The sequence below is a fragment of the Anomalospiza imberbis genome, chromosome 1, assembly GCF_031753505.1.
Source record: "Anomalospiza imberbis isolate Cuckoo-Finch-1a 21T00152 chromosome 1, ASM3175350v1, whole genome shotgun sequence".
Lineage (NCBI taxonomy): Eukaryota > Metazoa > Chordata > Aves > Passeriformes > Viduidae > Anomalospiza > Anomalospiza imberbis.
The window spans coordinates 36,937,098-36,955,117 of NC_089681.1; the positions used below are offsets into that span (position 1 = coordinate 36,937,098).

Below are 18,020 nucleotides of genomic sequence, written 5' to 3' on the forward strand. Positions count from 1 at the left end.
ATAAAAGACAGACATGAAAATATTCTAATAATTTCTTATAAATAAATGAAAAATTGTGTCAAGTATTATGTATCATAGAAGTTTCCCACTGGAACAATAAGCAAGTTTGATATAGCTGACAAGATGGAGGAACTTGATATTATTGATGTAGAAATAATCACTGGGGAACTCAAAACAGATGCAATAAAGATTCACAAGACAGCAGTCTAGAAAAAAAATTGCTGCATGTCTCTGCAGAAACAATGTTGAAAACTTGTTATCATGATTTGAGTGAACAGGAGAGAAGGACCAGGAAAAAAATGAAACTGTGTAGATTTATGTAATAAAGACTGATAAAAGTGTATAGAATCATGGTGCTGGCAGCCACAAAGAAACCACTTTGCACAGTTATGCTGAAAAGGATACACAGTCCCAGGAAGCTCAAGAAAAATGAGCATTTTCACCCTAGCTACTTTTGAGTGGATCATATTTCACACAACTTCATTGAAGAAAGTGAAGGAATGAATAGCAAAAACCATTCCCCCTTAAAAAGCAGATTTATTTTTTCTCCGCAGAAAGAGAAAATAAACCACTTCTGTAGAAGACTGCAGACATTACAGAAACTTTAGCAAGATGAAAATAGGCTGTGATCCAACCAGCAGTGAAGAGGCTGGTGATATGTCACCAGTGAAATTTAAAGAAAGGTATGTTTTTTTACTCACGTTCTCCACGTTTGCCCAGATTTCATTGGGTTTCCAGCCTCCTATGTGGACAACAGCTGACAGAAGTTGCTGTGGGAGATCTGAATTCCAGAGACACATGACTCCCCAGTATATCGATCAACAAAATATGATAACTGAATGAATTTTATAAGTAGCTGGTAGAAAATGAAAATTATGGAATGACACCATCAGTTTCAACCATACAACATTGCAGTAGAAAGCTTAGGAGTGTAATTCCATAGGCAGCACAAGTGACCAAAATTGTAATATCTCCGGTGAGCTGGGATCTGGCAGTAATTGCTCTTTTTGAAGGGGAATTAATGAATACAGAAACCAAATATTATCAGTGTTGCTCTATGTGATGTTCCAAGCCTTTCATTCATGGTATTTTTGTGTGCATGGCAGCAATGGAGCAAACTTAAAGCCTAACGAAAGCTAAAAATCTTTTTTTGTGGATTTTGCTACCACTTAGGTGGAAATGGTTGGGTTTGAGGAAACAAAAAATGTTGAGATCCGGAGATGGCTACAACCACTTGATGCTGTGAAAATGAGGATGTGAATATTCCTGGGATGTGCAAGGTTCCTTTGAAAAAAATAGTTCTTTGGAATGGGTTGGGGTTTGGGGGGTGTTTGGTTGGCCTTCAAGTTGCAAATTATAGTTTCCTGAGAGAATTGAAGGACAAAGGGAAAAGATGTGAGCCTAGCATAACTCCCCTGAAATTTTACCAAAGCAGTAACCTGAACAAATTATTGTTACTGGCCCAGCTCATTTAGAAATACAACAGTGCCGAGACTAGCCTTCTCAAAGTAGATGAAACAATTATGGAACTAAAATCTTAAAATTCAGGCTGCAAATTGAAAACTAGAAATTGCCAGGGTTGCAGTTGTTTTCAAAATTACTTTTGTGCAGGATCAGTGGACAAAATAAGCTAGAATCAATTTTTGAAGTATGATTCTAGATAATCACAAAAGGGAAAATTAAACTTATTTTAAAACTCTTAGACCAGTATTCCTAATTTTTGAGTACTTCAGTTTATGTGAATCTAGAGGCTTAGTACATTATTTCTCCATTGTTAAAAAAAAAGAAAAAAGAAAAAAAAGAGAAAAAGATTTGTCAATCTGCCTGAAGAAACTAATCAAAACTTCACTTATAGTTCAGTATCTCAATTTGAAACCTTAAGTTTCTGAAATTTAAGTTTCTGAAAACTCTGCCTTTTAACTAAGATTTCTAATTCTATAGTCTAGCGGCATGAAGGATTTTTCTTGAATGGGATAGGGTAGACCTTGGTGTAACATGCTAACAGCAATAGTGGGCAGTACCTGCTTAAGCTGAGATCCCAAAGGCAACAGAAATAGAACTGTGGAGCCTTGCATTGGGTGTATGGTAATGGAGAAAAGAAGCCCAGCCCGATATCCTTATTCCCCTGAAGCCAGTACAGTTTTATGGCACATGCCAGCAATTCCTAGCAGGGTACAGATGAGGGTTGCAGGCGTAGTGTAGTCTTTGCCTTGGAATAATAATGTTATATAATTAGTTATCAAATTGCTAATAGTTTCAAATCACATCAAATTACTAATAATATCAAATACGCATCAAATTTTCTTCAGAATTTCCAGAGAAAAGTAATTTAAGTGGTTCATAAACTATTAAAGTGAGTTGAGCTGAAAAGAGAATTTCATATGAATTGCAATGTTAGGGATTCTGAAACAAAAGTTTCATTCATTTCTTATTAAAGAAGTTATCAGACACCTCCTAAATTATTCTGACCTCTAAATGATACAATATATTTATATGTGTAGATATTTAGTATCTTCTTTCTGGCAACTGCTGGTTTTGATTTGCTGTTTCTAGGGGAAAGGGTTGCATTTTAAGTTTCTAACCAACTGGAAACTGTAAAATGACAATATAATTAATAATCTTCTATTTCTGTTTGTATTTCTTTTTATTATGAAGATAAAATAATTAATTCAAAATAATTTTTTCACTCCTCTAACAAGAATTTTCAGTTAGTCAACAGACAGAATAACTGAAGAAATGTGATTAGTTGAAGTCATGACTCTGTACTGCTAATTCAATGATAAATAATTGTTAATGAAGAAACATATGTAAGAATTAAGTTCAGAACATAATAGGAAGAAAATCAGTTCTTTTGGACTCAAAGCACAATGATGTCCTGCCAGACCCTGTGCTGGTATTTGAAGAAAACAGCTCTGGAAAAAGATAGCTGGAGCAACCAGGACTTCTACTCTAAACACAAGCACTGAAATAAAGATACAAGACAGCCAGAAAGAGGCAGAAAAAGGATCAGCGGAAATTGCCACAGCAAATATGACTACATTGCCTTGAGAAAGATTCCAGAAGAAAAACTTGATATTAAAGGCAAATGTGTAAATCTTGAACAAATAAATCACTCGTCATTTTTACTTCCTCTTGTTTGTGGAAAGCATTTACATGTTTACATTTGTACTAGCGTTTTTAAAATAATCACCTAATTTTTTCATCTTTTCCTTTCCATAAAAAAACCAAAACAAAAAAAAAAAAAAAAAAAAAAAAAAAAAAAAAAAAAATCCCACAACCAACCAACCGAAAAAACAAACCAGAAAATCTTTAATTCTTTTTTTAATCTTTAAACTTTTAGCTTTTTTAAAAGTTGCAAAACCTGTTTTTCAGGAGATGTCATCAGAGATGTTTTCATGGTATCGTGGGATGATTTGTTAAAATTGCCATGTTTCTTAATACTACATTGGTATGTTATTGTCTCACTGTTTAGACTATATTGAAAGGGGAAAATTAGGTAGGGACAGTCCATTTTATAGATCTCTGCACAGCCTTAGGACACGTTCATTACAACAGCAGAAATAATTTTCATAAAAGTAACTGTAGTGCATACTTCTCTTCATTCTAGACAATATTTTGACTTCACCAAAAGATTACTAAAAAAGTCTTATGCAGTATCAAAGAATAGCTACAAGTGATCAGGTCTTTGCAAATGATTCCAATTATGATGCAGTTAGTTGCACTCCACAAAACCACATTTCAGACTCTCTGTGATTCTTCATCTTGATCTGGCACAACCCTTAACCACTCAATTCCCTTACATTAGGCTTACTTAGCTTTGGTTAATATTTTGCAACAGTGTTTAATGGCCAAGTAAATGTAGTGCTTTCGTTTCTGCATGAGAAGTATACTGAGTCATAAGATACTTAAGCAAATGTCTGAAGCAAAGCATATCAGTAGTGTCATTGCTGATGAGAAGCCCACAGAATGTCACAGTTAGCTGTATCTTAGTCATTGCAAACTGCTTTCTAATATCTGGAAATGTAATTCTGTTTAGGATTGAGGATAATTTTGCTTTTATTCTGTATATCCACTGTTTACTACCACATTTTGTTAAGATAAACTGTTATATATAGGAATAATTGAATCCCACCTCTTATTATCTTCAACTTGTATGACATTGTCATATTTTTCTGACTTCTTGTAGAGCAATTCTTCTGACTCATCTCAGATTTGTCTCTTGTGCTTGTACTTAGGTTACAGGACAGTTGAGGCAGGTAAAGGTGAGTAACTCCTGCTGTTCTGCTGACAACATTCCTGTAATACAGCCCAGACTCTTTGCTTCCCCAGTGGTATCACTTTACCGCATCTAATTTCATTTGTAGTCCATTCTTTACCCTCAAATCCTTTTGTGCCCAGTCAATATTAGTTACCCATTTAAGGTACCTGATTTAAGAAATCAAGAGGTGAGAAAATCCCAGTAGAGACCAACCTGTCAGCTAGGATGAAACCAATAATGGCAGGTATGTCTGGTGTCTCACAAGTCTCCTTGGCTTTTAACATGGAGCCTACATCTGCTAAGCCTCTTTCTGAAGTAAATCTCAAAATGATCCTGAAGTACTTTTAAATTATTCATATAAAATGTTCTCTGAAAGAAAGTGAATGTGCATGTACCTGTGTATACATTTCAGCAGAGAATGACAATAAGATGCTGGAAAAAGAAAAAGCACTCATTGGCAGCACAGCATACACAAATTGCCATTTTCCCCAGACTTGCAAAGCTCTTTTATTCAAACAGAATTGAAAGCTTTATCAGAATAAAAGTGAATTTAATTTGCAGGAGCCAGCTAGAAGTGGCTTAGATGTAAATGAGAACCTAAGAAATTGAAAGGTTTCCCACCATCTCTCCCTAGGTCAGAGTTTATTCCTCCTCCTTTTTTACTTAGTTTTCAAATGAATATTGCAGTAGATTTGGAAGCAGGATTTTTTATCAGTCTCTTTCACTATAAATCACATTTCTTCTTGTGTACCTATACAACAGACAGGTAGGATTAACCCTGGGAAAGCAAGGCAATGCACACTTATGGAGAAGCCTTGCAAAGTGGAAATAGCTTAGAGGACCACAGCTCCAAGATAACAGGAGAGGACGAAGATGACTTAGATAGGGCTATCACCCCTAGGTGTAGATTCTCCTGGTTAGAAATACCCATACAAAAGCAATCCTCTGTGCTATCACATAGCCTAGCACTCTGAAGTGGTGTAGGCAGCACACATACTCTGTAGATTGATCTGTGCATATCCAAAATACGTGACTGGCATCTCCTGGATTTGCTGTGAAAGGCAGTCAGGAGGAAGGAAACAGTGAAATATCTGGTCTTGGCAAGGGGAACAAACGTTTCTGATCACACCATAGCAGTGGCCTTGTGTTGTTACCCCTTTTTTCACCTATGTTACTTCATTTATAGCTGAATTTATGGAATTCAGTTCCTCTACTGACACGTTATAAAACCAGAGGAGCTGAGATTGCAACTTTGCAGAAAGGAGCACAGGACTATCTGTAGGAAATAAGGAGGAAGATGTGGGGATAGTCTGTAGCTGGAACACAATGAGGAAAAGCATATTGGTTTAAAAAGGCTTAAAAAAAGTCTTGCTTCATTAGTTCAGACTATCAGGTCTCAGTGCAGTATGTGAGAATATGTGTGTTTTAAAGTACACTTGAGAGTGGTTCTATGGGATCAGACCAAAAGTTCTCCTGCTAGGAATAATAAGAGGTTTGGTACACAGCAGGTTGGCAAGGTTAAAATAGAGACCCTACTAATTTGCCACTGAAAATCAAGTATTTTGTCTTATGTATGTTGATACAGCAGTCACTTACTTACACTTTCAGTCAAATCCTCAATTTTGGTCCCTACAGATATATTATGGGATATTACATAAATACTCCATATGCCCTTTTGAAATAAGTTGTTATTGAACCTCTTGCATAATAACTTTACATGGTGCTGTGATTTATATTGGACACGTGAAAGAAAACTGGCACCACATGCATTAATGCATGCACAGACAAGTGCCATCCTCTGCCATGGAATAGTGCAAAAGAGATACCATCTCTCTATAAAGAAAAACATATTTGCATATTACCTTTATTCTTAAAATGAATCTTTGCTAGCTTTAGTTTGCTCAGCATGGACAGTTTTCATAAGCAGTTACATAGGAAATAGTGTCAGCAGGAGGCTAACTGGCTTGCTTTGCCCTCTGTCCCTGCAACAAATGGACCCTCTAGGAAGTTTCCAGAGCTGAGATTATCATGGTCTGTCAACAAGGGATAGTTGCTTTTTGCTGCCTCTGTGGTTGCTGCACTTATTAAAAACAAAAACTGTGAGAGTACAATCAGAATTTCAGACCAAAATTTCCTCTTTCTTGAGAAATGATTCCATTTACTAATTTTTAGGAATCAAATCTCCAGTAATGACATATTAATTATGACGCTCCAACTCTTTTATTGTTTTAACCATGACAGAAGAGGCAAAATACAGAAGACCTTTAACAATTCAATTTTTTATCTGATTTATTGGAATGACTTTACTCCTCCATCCTTTCACCTGCCCTCTATTCTATCTGGTCGGTTAAATTTTTAGGAGTACGTGGCAGCTGGGTGCTTGTACTGCTTCATTTCCCACATCACTGAGAGCTTCCCATGATTGTGCCACTTTCACCAGTGCAACCACAGGACCAACAATGTCTCCCTCATCCTCCACCTTCATCATGGCAAAGAAATACCCTGAAGCAGGGTGACTGTGGTGACAGGGTAGAATTTAGCCCAGTGTGCTGTTCAGGTATTCCATGGAATTGAGCAGCCACCACAACATTCACATCCTGACCAAACTCGTGGTGGCTGCTGTAACTCCCGTGGGATCACCGGGTCTGCTAACAGCACCAGTTCCTAAACATGTCTAGTGCTGTTCTGAGGGTGCTGGAATTGGAGGATGCTCAGCACTTGCCAGAGTGAAAAAAGCAGATATTTCAATGTAAAATGCAATTGATACAGGGCTCAGAGTTCAGAGGAAAGAGTCTAAAATAAATCATGGCCTGGGGAAATAATATATCAAGGAAGTATTACAATTTTTTAATTTCAGATGTATTTAAGGATTCCAGCTCAGTATTTCCATTCTTTTCTGATGCTTCTACTGCATGTAGCTTATTAAATAGCTGGCCAGAGAATTAATCTTTTTTTCCTTTTCTGACTCTTTTCAGTCTGTTCCTGCTGCAATGCCTCAATTTGCCTTGGCTTTTAGATAGGTTGGCAAGTTAGAAACTGATTGGAATATTAGATATTCAGAAAAATTGATTTGAGGAGTTCTGTGACAAAAAAGGTTTCTGGTCTCTTCCTACAAAGCTTCACCTCAAAAAGATGCTATTTATAAGAGCATTCATTCATGGTTTCCAGCAGTTTCCAAAGTTAAAAAGGGCAAAGAACCATGTGGGATGTCACATTGCTTGGCTTCCTACCATTCTGTGGATGTAGCTCTGTTGTGGTGCTCTTTTGCAGATCCCATCTGTGAGGATGACATATACAGCCCACGCAGGACTATGGGTCATTCTTTTAGGGACAAGTGCTATCACAACTGTATGCAGTTCCTCTTTTCTGACACCCAGACATAAACCCTCATGCAAAAATTGAGTCTTTTGAGAGTCTGGGAAGAAAAGCAGGGGATGTGTATGTGTGCCTATGTGTTTGTTGTGTACATGTGTTTGTATATTTTTCTTCATCAACTGTCCTTCTTTGCACTTTATAAAGCATGGGAATTGGATTTGTTTCTTTTTGCCACAGGAGGAAGGTGACACAGAGCCACTTTCCAGTCTGCCCTACATTTTCCTGTGTTATCCTGGGGGGCAAACTCCTGTGTTTCTCAGCCCCAGGCACTGTCCTTCACAGCTCTTCAGTCAGCCCTCAGCCCAGCACCATCCAGTCACCTCTTTCCTCTCAAAATGTGTTTGATTGCCAGTCCCTCTCCATGTTTTTTTTTTTCTTTTCAATCAGGCTTTGCTCATTCTTCAACATATGCTTCATAACTTTCCCAGCTGTTGTTTTTCTTTCTCTTTTTTCAGGCATTTTCTCTGTCTTCTTGGATTCCCTTCACAGCACAACACAGGATTCTCATTTGTGTATGTCATCCTGCTGTCATTCAGATGGGCTACAATTGCCTTCCCAAATATGGCTTCCATAAGAAATGGTACTAACTGAATTAAGTTGCCTCCTGCAAGCAAATTAAAACATTTCAAGACAGAGCTTCTTTTTTTCTTCTTTGTCCAAAATTTAATTTGCACATCTGTTACTCTTTGAAATTAGTATTATGCTTATGCTATGCTGCCTTCCCCTGCTATCCTGAATTCTGTTACCATTTCAGACCAGCTCAGTAAAGTAGGATGAATTTTTTTTTTTTTTTTGCGCAGCCTGCTCCTAAGCTATTTATTGGTCAGTGCAATGCTTGAACCACAATGTCAGTCTGCATTACTGTAAGCATCTCCCAGCACAGAATCACTAGCTCCTAACCAAACCCAAAAACTTGATGCGTAAAAATCATTATGGTGTTAGGGCTGGCTGCACTTCAGCTGTAATCTCTCATGATAAACAGACATGAGGCTGAGTTATTGCCACAGTTTTCCTGTAACTATAAATCAGTCTCAACAGATGTTTATTCCCTCATATTCTATTAAGCATCTGAGACTATGCTTGAAATACTTTAGAACAATCAGCACTTGAGATGTATTCTTTTATACCAACAGGATCTGATGATGATAATATCCTTGTAATTACACCACTTTGAGCATTCTCAGGAAGGACACACTTGGGTTTTATCATGATCCTTTAAAATATTTATAGTTGTTGGTTTACCTCTATGTCAGAATATTTCCTTTCCCTTTAACCTGAGTACACTGTCCTAAAGAATGATAAATATCTGGCATTTGAGATTCCCTGGGTAATAAAAGATGGTTTATGGCTAGCAGTTGAGTTGGGATTGTATGTCGTACACAAAGCAGCAGGTTTTCTTTGTCTGACTCAGAGAACTTTTGGAGCTATGTGACAGCTTCTAAGGCATAGACATGAAGATAGAAATTAATTACCATATTACTGGAAAAAAACTATGAAAAATATTGTGCTCCCTACTCCAAGCCCTATTTACAGATGATTGTGATTGGAGTCCTTCTTCTGGACATTTATACAAAAATAAATTTTACGTTAGCTGAACAACCTTGAAAGAATCACTTTTGCTTGGAAGATTAATGAACACCTTCTGCTGAATAACTTGTTCACCCAAATCTTCCTCCCCTTGTGTATAAGTAGCTTGTATTAGAAGACAGTAGCATATATAGGAACAGCGGTGGAAGTTACTGAAGGCATTCCTCAATCCAACAGCTGAGAAGACCCTCTTACCTAACTTCTTTAAAAGCTTCAGATTCACTAGAGGTGGATCAGAGGAGTGAGGGCTTAGATTTGATGAGAGTGATGAAATGAAAAAGTGTGAGAAAGAGTATGTGTATTCCAGCATATGGCACATTGTTTTTTTACACGAAATCTCATGAAAACTCTGTGCATGCATTTGTTCGTTTTACAAACTGGAATTTTTTATCATGTAAATTATTTAATTTAAAAAATCATTACGTGATCAGTTTGACATCCTTATGTGTCATTATTGCTGCACAAATTTGCATTCAAAATAAGGCGCTCTGCAAGCAGTGGTGGAAGTCTTTGTGGGTTGCAGGTGGGTTCACACCTTGAGTTCTGATTTAAGTGAAAAATGTCCCTCCCCTGTACTAGTGTACAGTAATATAGCTCAACAGGTTTTTTTTCTCCCTCGCTATGGAACTTATCTGATCTCTTTCTTTTCTATTCATCTGCTCATTTTAATTTATTCAGTATTGAATAAGTGAAAATGAAGGTGTTGAATATGTGATTAACTTTAACTAACAGATTCAAAATATACTATGTAGAACCTAGAGAGAAAGTGATGACATAATCTCTAAGAAATCTGCCTGAACAATGGAGAGAAATTAAACCTATGCAGAAGAAGCTAAATTACTCTAACGCTGGAACCGTGATAGATCTCAGCTAGTGATTTGGCAATAAGAATTAACATCCCCTATGGTTTTTTCCCTGTCATCAAAGAGGTTTTGGTCAAAACAATCATCATTATATTTTTTATGTGGAAACAAAAATAAAATCCTTGCCAACGAGCTTTGCAAATGTCACAAAACCCTTGAAATGATAACTGGGGAGCAGGACATGTTTAGCTCTGCAGAAGAGCGTGAATCACATGCGAGACTGTGCCCACATTATAGATGAGAATGTATGACACATTTACCAGTGGCATTTGTATTTTAGGAAACTGACTTGAAAGCAAATTTGAGCTGAACATGAGCTCAAAATGGGGCAGAGTAGTCAAGAACAGAGTGACAATCTTGTATCTAAAAGGAGGAAACTACTGAACAGATGATATAGGGTTATCACTCGATGATTTATTAGTGAAAATTTTTATTCAGTTCATCCACCTTCACCTTAGCAACAATACTAAAATGATAGGAACAGTCCAGAAAAGAATGATGAAGAGTGTTTAAACCTGGAAAATCTCCCCAGTTCTGAGAGTAAAGAAGTTAAAACTGTTGAAGCTTGGGCATCTTAAATGTATTACGATACACTAAGCTAGTAGGTTGCTCTGCAGAATGTTATCTTTGCTGTGCTGGCTGCTCAGAGGTGTTTTCTTTACCTTGTGGACAACACACAGTTGTTTTTTTTTTTTTCCTTGAGGACAAAGATGTTAGCTGTTTTACTTTCCCCATGGCTGAAGGTGAACACAAGAACCTCTGCTGCAGAGTCACTAATGCAGTATCTCCTTGCTGCCTGACAGTGACTTACCCTAAAGTGCTGCCTCCCCAGTGAACTCAAAAATAGGTTAAATGTGATGTGGTCACGACACAGAAGTACAAACATGGGAAGCTGTTTTTGTGGTACATTTAAACTAATATGATCTAGCAGCTTGAAGCTGAAGCTGGAAACATTGAGACTGGAAATTAAAACCTAGTTTGCTAGAAATGTCAGGTCTATCAGTTGCATTCTGGTGGCTGAAATTACAAATGTTTCTAGAAGCTTACATGGAAATTCTGTCTTTGATACAGCGAATACCTTAGAAACATCTTGGATCTGATTTGTCCAAGCAGTCATATTACAAAAATAATGATATTTCCTGTTAAAAATAAATATATTTATAAGCATAGAAAGTTTCAAGGTTTCTTCTGCCTCTTTGACATGTGCCAACAGCAACCATACTCCCAGGCGCATAAGTGGTAAGGAAGTCTGGACTGAAATCCAATATATGGACTATAGCTATTCTGATTTTAACAGAACCTTTAACAATTGTTATTTCTTTATAAACAACCCCTCATCAATTAGAATTTGATCATAAGGAAAGAGAAGGTACAGCCAGTGGCAAATGAGATTGAAGTTAGGAAGGGCGGGCTGAAGGGTGAGGTCTTACTCATGTATGTCAACATCACGGCCGATTCCATTAGCATCAGCTGAAATGTGAGTTTCTGAACATCTTGCCATTACTGAAGACACGTCTACAGAAAGGTTGCCCAAAATACATTTATGTAAGCTGTGCACAACACCTTTTGAACGCCTTTGTAAAATTTGTATTTCTTCTGGTCAATAACCTGCTCCCATGCTGCTTAATAGGACATTGTGCTCACCATTTCCTTCTCCTTAACAGCTTTTCCTCTTTTTAATGTCTTTAGACAGCAAAAAAAAGGATGAGTACATCCATTTACTTACAGCCGAAATCCTGTCCCCAGCCCCCGTTGCATCTGGAGTGCCACAAAATCCCACAGATAAAACACTTGTCATCTGAATCCACAGAAGATATGAGGTTCAGTGGCTGAACTGAGGTAAAATTTGTACATGATTTTTAATGTCACTGGGAATTCTTAGGAAAGCACATCCAATGCTATTTGTTTCAGCTCTTCTTCTTTGAAAGAGAAAATTATATTTTCAGAAATATGCAGGGCTGCTTTGGTTTTTGCACACACAGACACACACACATACACTCACACACATGGATGCATATTAAAGGCCTTGCAGAAAATATGAGCCAAAATCTGAAAGGAGTCATTATTCTGTCAAAATTTCATTGCAGGAGCCTTAGACACCAGCACTCTCAGCTCTCCAAGAGCAGGACCTGATGTACAAGGTTAATCACAAAGATTCATTTTGTTGAGGGATCAGAAGCCCAAATCTGGCTCTATGTAATACCTAAATCCCTTAATGCAACCAGCAGTTCCACTGTGCTTCTGTCCTCTAAAGCTGATGCTTTCTATTAATTCCAGATACCTGTACATTCATCTTTCTTTTCAGGACAATTGCTAACAGAAGAGTTTTGTGGTTGAAAGAAAGGCAAACTTGCAGTTCAGAGAGACAGGAGATAAACTGTTGACCTGTTTGTAGTTAATAGGACTTTTATTACTGCCCTCAGTTCACCATTTCACCAAACATGTTTGATTATGCAAAGTTACACTGCTGTATTGTTTTCTGTACATTTATTCACATGCAAATGAAAATCAGAAATACTTCTGAACTCTGTTTTTCACATGGCGATGAAAGGTTTTCCCAGAAAACATGTAACATGAAAAATTGCAGGCGTATGTGTATTGCTCTCTAATAATTTCTAGGATGTAAAATCAAAGCTCCAATCTATTGACTCCTAAGGATAAGACTTTTTCATCAAAAACTTTGGACTAAGACAAGACAAAATCCTACCTGGAAATCATCCAAACTGATGGTACTTAAAACCCCTGAATCCAAATTTTGTTCTTTCATATGGTATTTATCAAGATTCAACAGAACACATGGTAACCCTACAGCTGATTACACTTCTCCATCTCACCATGAAGTCAGGGAAGATGGAATGGAATAACTTACAAAGATAAGGACAATGTGAACATGATACTCCTGGACTAGCCCCTTTTCTCTGTACCACTTCAAATAGGTAGTGAAAGCTGGCTAATCACATTAACATTTAAGGACATTATTTTATAAAAATGGCTAGGAGATGTCGTTTTTCATGCCACTCTGTAAATAAATGACCTGAACAGAAAATATGCTTTGTGTGAATCTCCCCTTTATCAGACTAACAACACAGAACAACTAGATTGTATAGAAATCTCAATGCTGTTTGTGGAAATAGAGCAGAGGCTGCAATTCCCAAAGCGGTTCAAACAAAAAAACAAACAAATAAGCAAACTATCAGAAAGTCTGAAGAGAGAATAAATACTGTCAGTTTCTTCTGCACCAGGAGAGCTACAATAATCTCCATATGTTTTGAGACGCTTTCTGTCAGCTTGTTTGGCTGGTCCATTATAAAGCTGAAGTAATTGTAGGATAGACATTATTGTACATATAGCAAAAAGATATTATCTGGCTAAAATTTGGAAATGTTTCTTTAAAAAAACCCGGACATGAGCTATTTATATGACACACTGATATAGCCTTAACTCTCAATGACCCTGTGTCCTAAGAATGAGGATTGACAGGTGATAAATGAGATGGAAGTTATAGTGTAATGGAGATATGATTACAAATTATTTTGCTGAAAATGGCCTTGCTGCTTCAAAGATGGCCACAAATATTCCATTAAAAGTTGAGTGTGAGTGTGTGTAAAAAGATAAGGACACTATCTACATTTACCTACTCTGATCCCAGTTGGCTGCAAAAAGCAGAAGAATCTTCCTGCCACAGTGGTCGCGATTTTCCAGTACTCCCGGAAACCCATCTGTCAGAGCCCGTTTGATTCCTGGATCATCAGCCTTGAAGTTTTTGAACATATCCAGATTTAATTGGCGGTATTGGAAGTACTGAGCCAGCAGTCTGAAGGCCTCAGTTTGGTGAAACTTTCTGGCTCGGAGAAATCTCAAGATGAAGGCATCATCTGTACGTAAAAACCCAATGTCAGGCCTTGTGATGATCATGTCCCTGACTTGCTGGATATCCTGGTGCAAAATGTCTGGGTTTTCATTCAGTTCCAGGCGGGCTTTCTCTATAGTCTCTGGACTAAGTCCAGCTTGCAAATGGGTCATCTCTGCAAAAATCTCTTTTCCAAATCCTTAACTTCAGATATTTTAGTAGAAGTGCTGATCCCATTCAACTGATGGTCTGCTGTGAGCGTGAGCCATTCAGATGTTTTTTGCTATCAAGCTGATATTTAACAAGTAAAAGCAAAGGGCTTTTTTTATTCTTGCAGAGTAACAGGCAGTTCACATGTACTATAATCCATCCAAAGGAAAGCGTTGTTTATTCCACCACTTACTAAAAGAAAAAAAAATATAAAAGAAAGATTAAATGTGTATATAAAGCTGGTAGGAATGCATTTGTGAATTTATTTAGCCATAAAATTTCTTTGTGTAGGAGGATACATGTCACATAATTTCAGAATGGGTGCATTTAAGATTAGGCAGTCACTAACATCTTGAATGCATGTTTTCAGGTTTTCAGAAAAGCAGTCTGATTTATTGACAATTAATACTAAGCTGTATCTACTTGCTATTAGACTACACTTCTCAAAGTTGTATTACAGAAGTGTGGGAGTTGCAGCATCCCTAACTTCAAGCCAAGGATGATAACAGCAAAAATAATAGTATTTTTTTCCACCATTAACACGAGCAACATTTCAGCTTCATAAGTAGACAGATTTACCCTCATCATACTAAGTAGAACTGTTTGATTTGGTTTAACACCTGTACTATCAGCTTGTAGCTCTCTTTGAATAAGACCCTGAGCTGACTGTAAAACTAATTTTTAAAAAAACCCAAAACTCCATCAATACCAGGGATAATTTCTACTTTTTGGAAATTCACTGGAAATATTTCCCATTGAGACTCAATATGTCTTCATGGGAAATGTCCCACAAATAAGGTTCTTGATGTATCCAGTCTGGCAGGGTTGGTGTTTTAGTTGAAAAGAGATGTATTTTATTCAAAATTCCTTTTTTTTCAGTATATTGTAGCTTTCCTGAATACCTAGTTCTGAATTTCATTTTGATTTTGGTACTTTACCTAGAATTTGCTTTTACAAGTGTTAGAAGAAAATCTGCTTAAGCTGTTATGTATGAGCAAAATTGTACAGTGAATCTCTTACATTTCAGTGACATAATTAGCAAGAGACTGTCATCAAAGTCTGTGTAGCTACACTTGTGTGAAATAAGATCAAGGTCTGTTCCAAAGTGATATGTGTGTAAGGAAAGATCAAGATCCATACAATTTTCAGCCATCACAGAAACAGACAAGCAAACCACCCCCCACCCCCAGCTTAACTGATCTCTCCTTCTAATTTCTGAAAAAGACAAATAGGTTTTAAAAATTTAAAGGGGATCCCTCAGTAAAAAAACATACTTTTTGTATTTGAAGAAAACTGATTGGAAAGTTTTGAATTATTTATAGAAAAACAACCATTTCATTCAGCTACTCCCCTGAGTTCAGCATTCTCAGATCAAACAAAGGGGAGAGCAGCAGCCAAAGCATTTCTCGGTCTTGGATTTGCTCAAAGTTAACTTGCAGGACCTGGAAGTCAATGAGCTCAAGGGATGCCTCAGTTCCCTGCTTTGTGACCTTGCATGTTTTTGATAAAAAACTACATTTTAGATGCCACAGCTGCAGCCCCAGGATGAAATCCCAAAATTTAAATACAGAGTGTTTCTGCATATTTGCTTAAAGGACATTTGTGGTGGGAGATAAGCTTTTCATTTAACAGCAATATGAATTGGACTTTTTGTGAGTGACACAAAGGAAAGTTTATTAAGCATCCTCTTTCTGTATTCAGTGTGGAGCTGGAGTTGAAAAGAGCTACCTGCAGAGCAGAGTATCTGATGATTGATCAGCCTGGGAAAACTCGAGGAAAGGCAGAGTTGGGAGAAAAGAGAGCTTTCAAAAGGCACTACAGAGTGCAAATGATTCCAGAAAACAAGTCTCCAGGTTTTGAGGGGTTGTCCATGAGTGCAGGCCATTCAGTTCTTAAATAAATTAGAGCTGTAATAAAGGTGGATTCCTTATATAAAAATAAAGCAACAGTTATTTTCTATACTCTTGCCTTTATTAGACCAAATTAGACTAATTCCAATGGTATCAACTGAATTCCACTGATGTAAAATTACAGTAGGCCATAGAAAACCAGGCTAATATTTTGTGACTGAGATCTCAAATTAATTGTGACATCAGCATTTATTGCATAAATCATGGGTTTAGTTACAATTGCTTCCATGAGCTAGTTAGGAGACCTAGGGGTATTTAAGGGTGACACTGTCATTAGAGGACTGTGGTGCTAAGATTGGTCCCTCCCAAGTTTTAACAGCAAGTGTAGAGTGTGGAAACTCTTTGGTCCCAAGGGTGTTAAGCAGAGATCTGAAAGCAAGAAGCTTACTGCGGTCTGCATTAGCTCTGCTTTAGGACCTAGTATGAATTACAACACCTTTAGCATTCCTGTGGCTTAGAATCACAAAATTGTGGAATCACAAAATGTTTTCATTTGGAGGGGATCTTTGAAGGTCATCTGGTCCAACCTCCCTGTCGTGGGCAAGGACATTTTTCACTGGATTGAGTTTTTCAAAGCCCCTTTCCACCTGGTCCTGAACACCTCCAATATCTGAGCATTCACAACTTCTCTGGGAAATTTGTTTCAGAGATTCACCACCCTCATCATAAAAAAAAAAAAAAAAAAAAAAAATCTTCTTTATATCCAATCTGAATCTGTACTCTTTCAGTTTAAAAATGTTAGTCCTTGCCCTTTTACTACAGGCTCTAGTAAAAAGTCGGTGGCCATCTTTCTTGTAGTCCCCCTTTAGGTACTGGACAGCTGCTCTAAGGTCTCCCTGGAGCCTTCTCTTCTCCAGGCTGAACCACCCTAGCTCTAAACCTGTCTTCACAAAAGAGGTGCTCCAGCTCTCTGATCATTTTTGTGGCCCTTCTAAAGCATCCAAGGATTAGCAGCAGACAACGACACACACAAAGTTCCCAGTGGTTCATCCATTTTCTAGGAGTTATGTGAGTAAAAATGTCCCTTCCTCTGCTACTTTTCTGTCTTCCACCTCCGCCAACATGCTTCTTTGGCAAGAAGAAAAATTCTTTAAAGGGCAAATGCAGTCTGCTCCAGAAGAAAATGAGATTTGACCAAGGAAATAAAGTCTGGCCTTTTTTATTGGTTCCCCAACTATTTAATGTCAAAAATTATTCTACTTATTTTTATTAAAGTTCCCTACTGTTTTTAACTAATTTAAATGCTCAGGATTTTCCCAAGGTGAGGGAGATCCAGTCCTTTCTTGTCAGATGTTGTTGCTAAAAAACAATTTGCAAATAGTCATTCTAACAGAAGATCCATTTTTAAATGCATTTCAGAGTTTTCTGAGAGTGAGCTGAGCTATAACCATGGATTACAGTTATCTATAGATTATCCTGATTATATCACCTGGAACAGACTGCACTAAAATACTTTATTGGTGTGAAGTTATATATTGCAAAATAATCTAAAATATGTATGAACAATTTTATCGCTCTCAGAATCGTAGGGAAATCATGAAGTTAGCAATCCACACTAGCACCATTGCCTTCAAGGAGCCTGATATACATCAGTGAATGATTTGGTTCTCCCACTGCTAACCTTGACAATAAATTTAGTGCTCCACAGCTACCCAGTTTAACTGTAGCTGCACTTTCTCAAATGGTTCTGATTTATTCTGATTCTCAAGATATAACAGAAGCTTCATCTCCATTTTCACCTCCTCCCACACATGGCAATTTCTCCTTCTCTTCCAGTGTTGTGTACAGCTCTGATCCATCTGCTAATTTTTTAGATGTTTACATCTTTGTTCAGTTTGGTTCAGGGTTGTTTTTTCTTCCAAATGAAGATACTGGCCTTCTTTTCCTATTTTGAATATTGTTGCTGTGTATTGGCACATTAGAGTGGGTTATAGTCTCAACAGCTGTTTTTCTGTCTTGTGACTCTT

At 37.4% G+C, this 18,020-nt stretch overlaps 1 protein-coding gene across 1 annotated transcript in view; it reads right to left on the reverse strand.

Annotated features, from left to right (window-relative positions):
* Window positions 1-18,020, reverse strand: part of CLVS1 (clavesin 1) — a 97,421-nt gene that overhangs the window by 72,715 nt on the left and 6,686 nt on the right. The window contains exon 2 of the mRNA XM_068187926.1: window positions 13,718-14,335. Coding sequence (XP_068044027.1) covers window positions 13,718-14,106 — 389 coding nt within the window. The 5' untranslated portion in view covers window positions 14,107-14,335. The remainder of the gene's footprint in view (window positions 1-13,717; window positions 14,336-18,020) is intronic.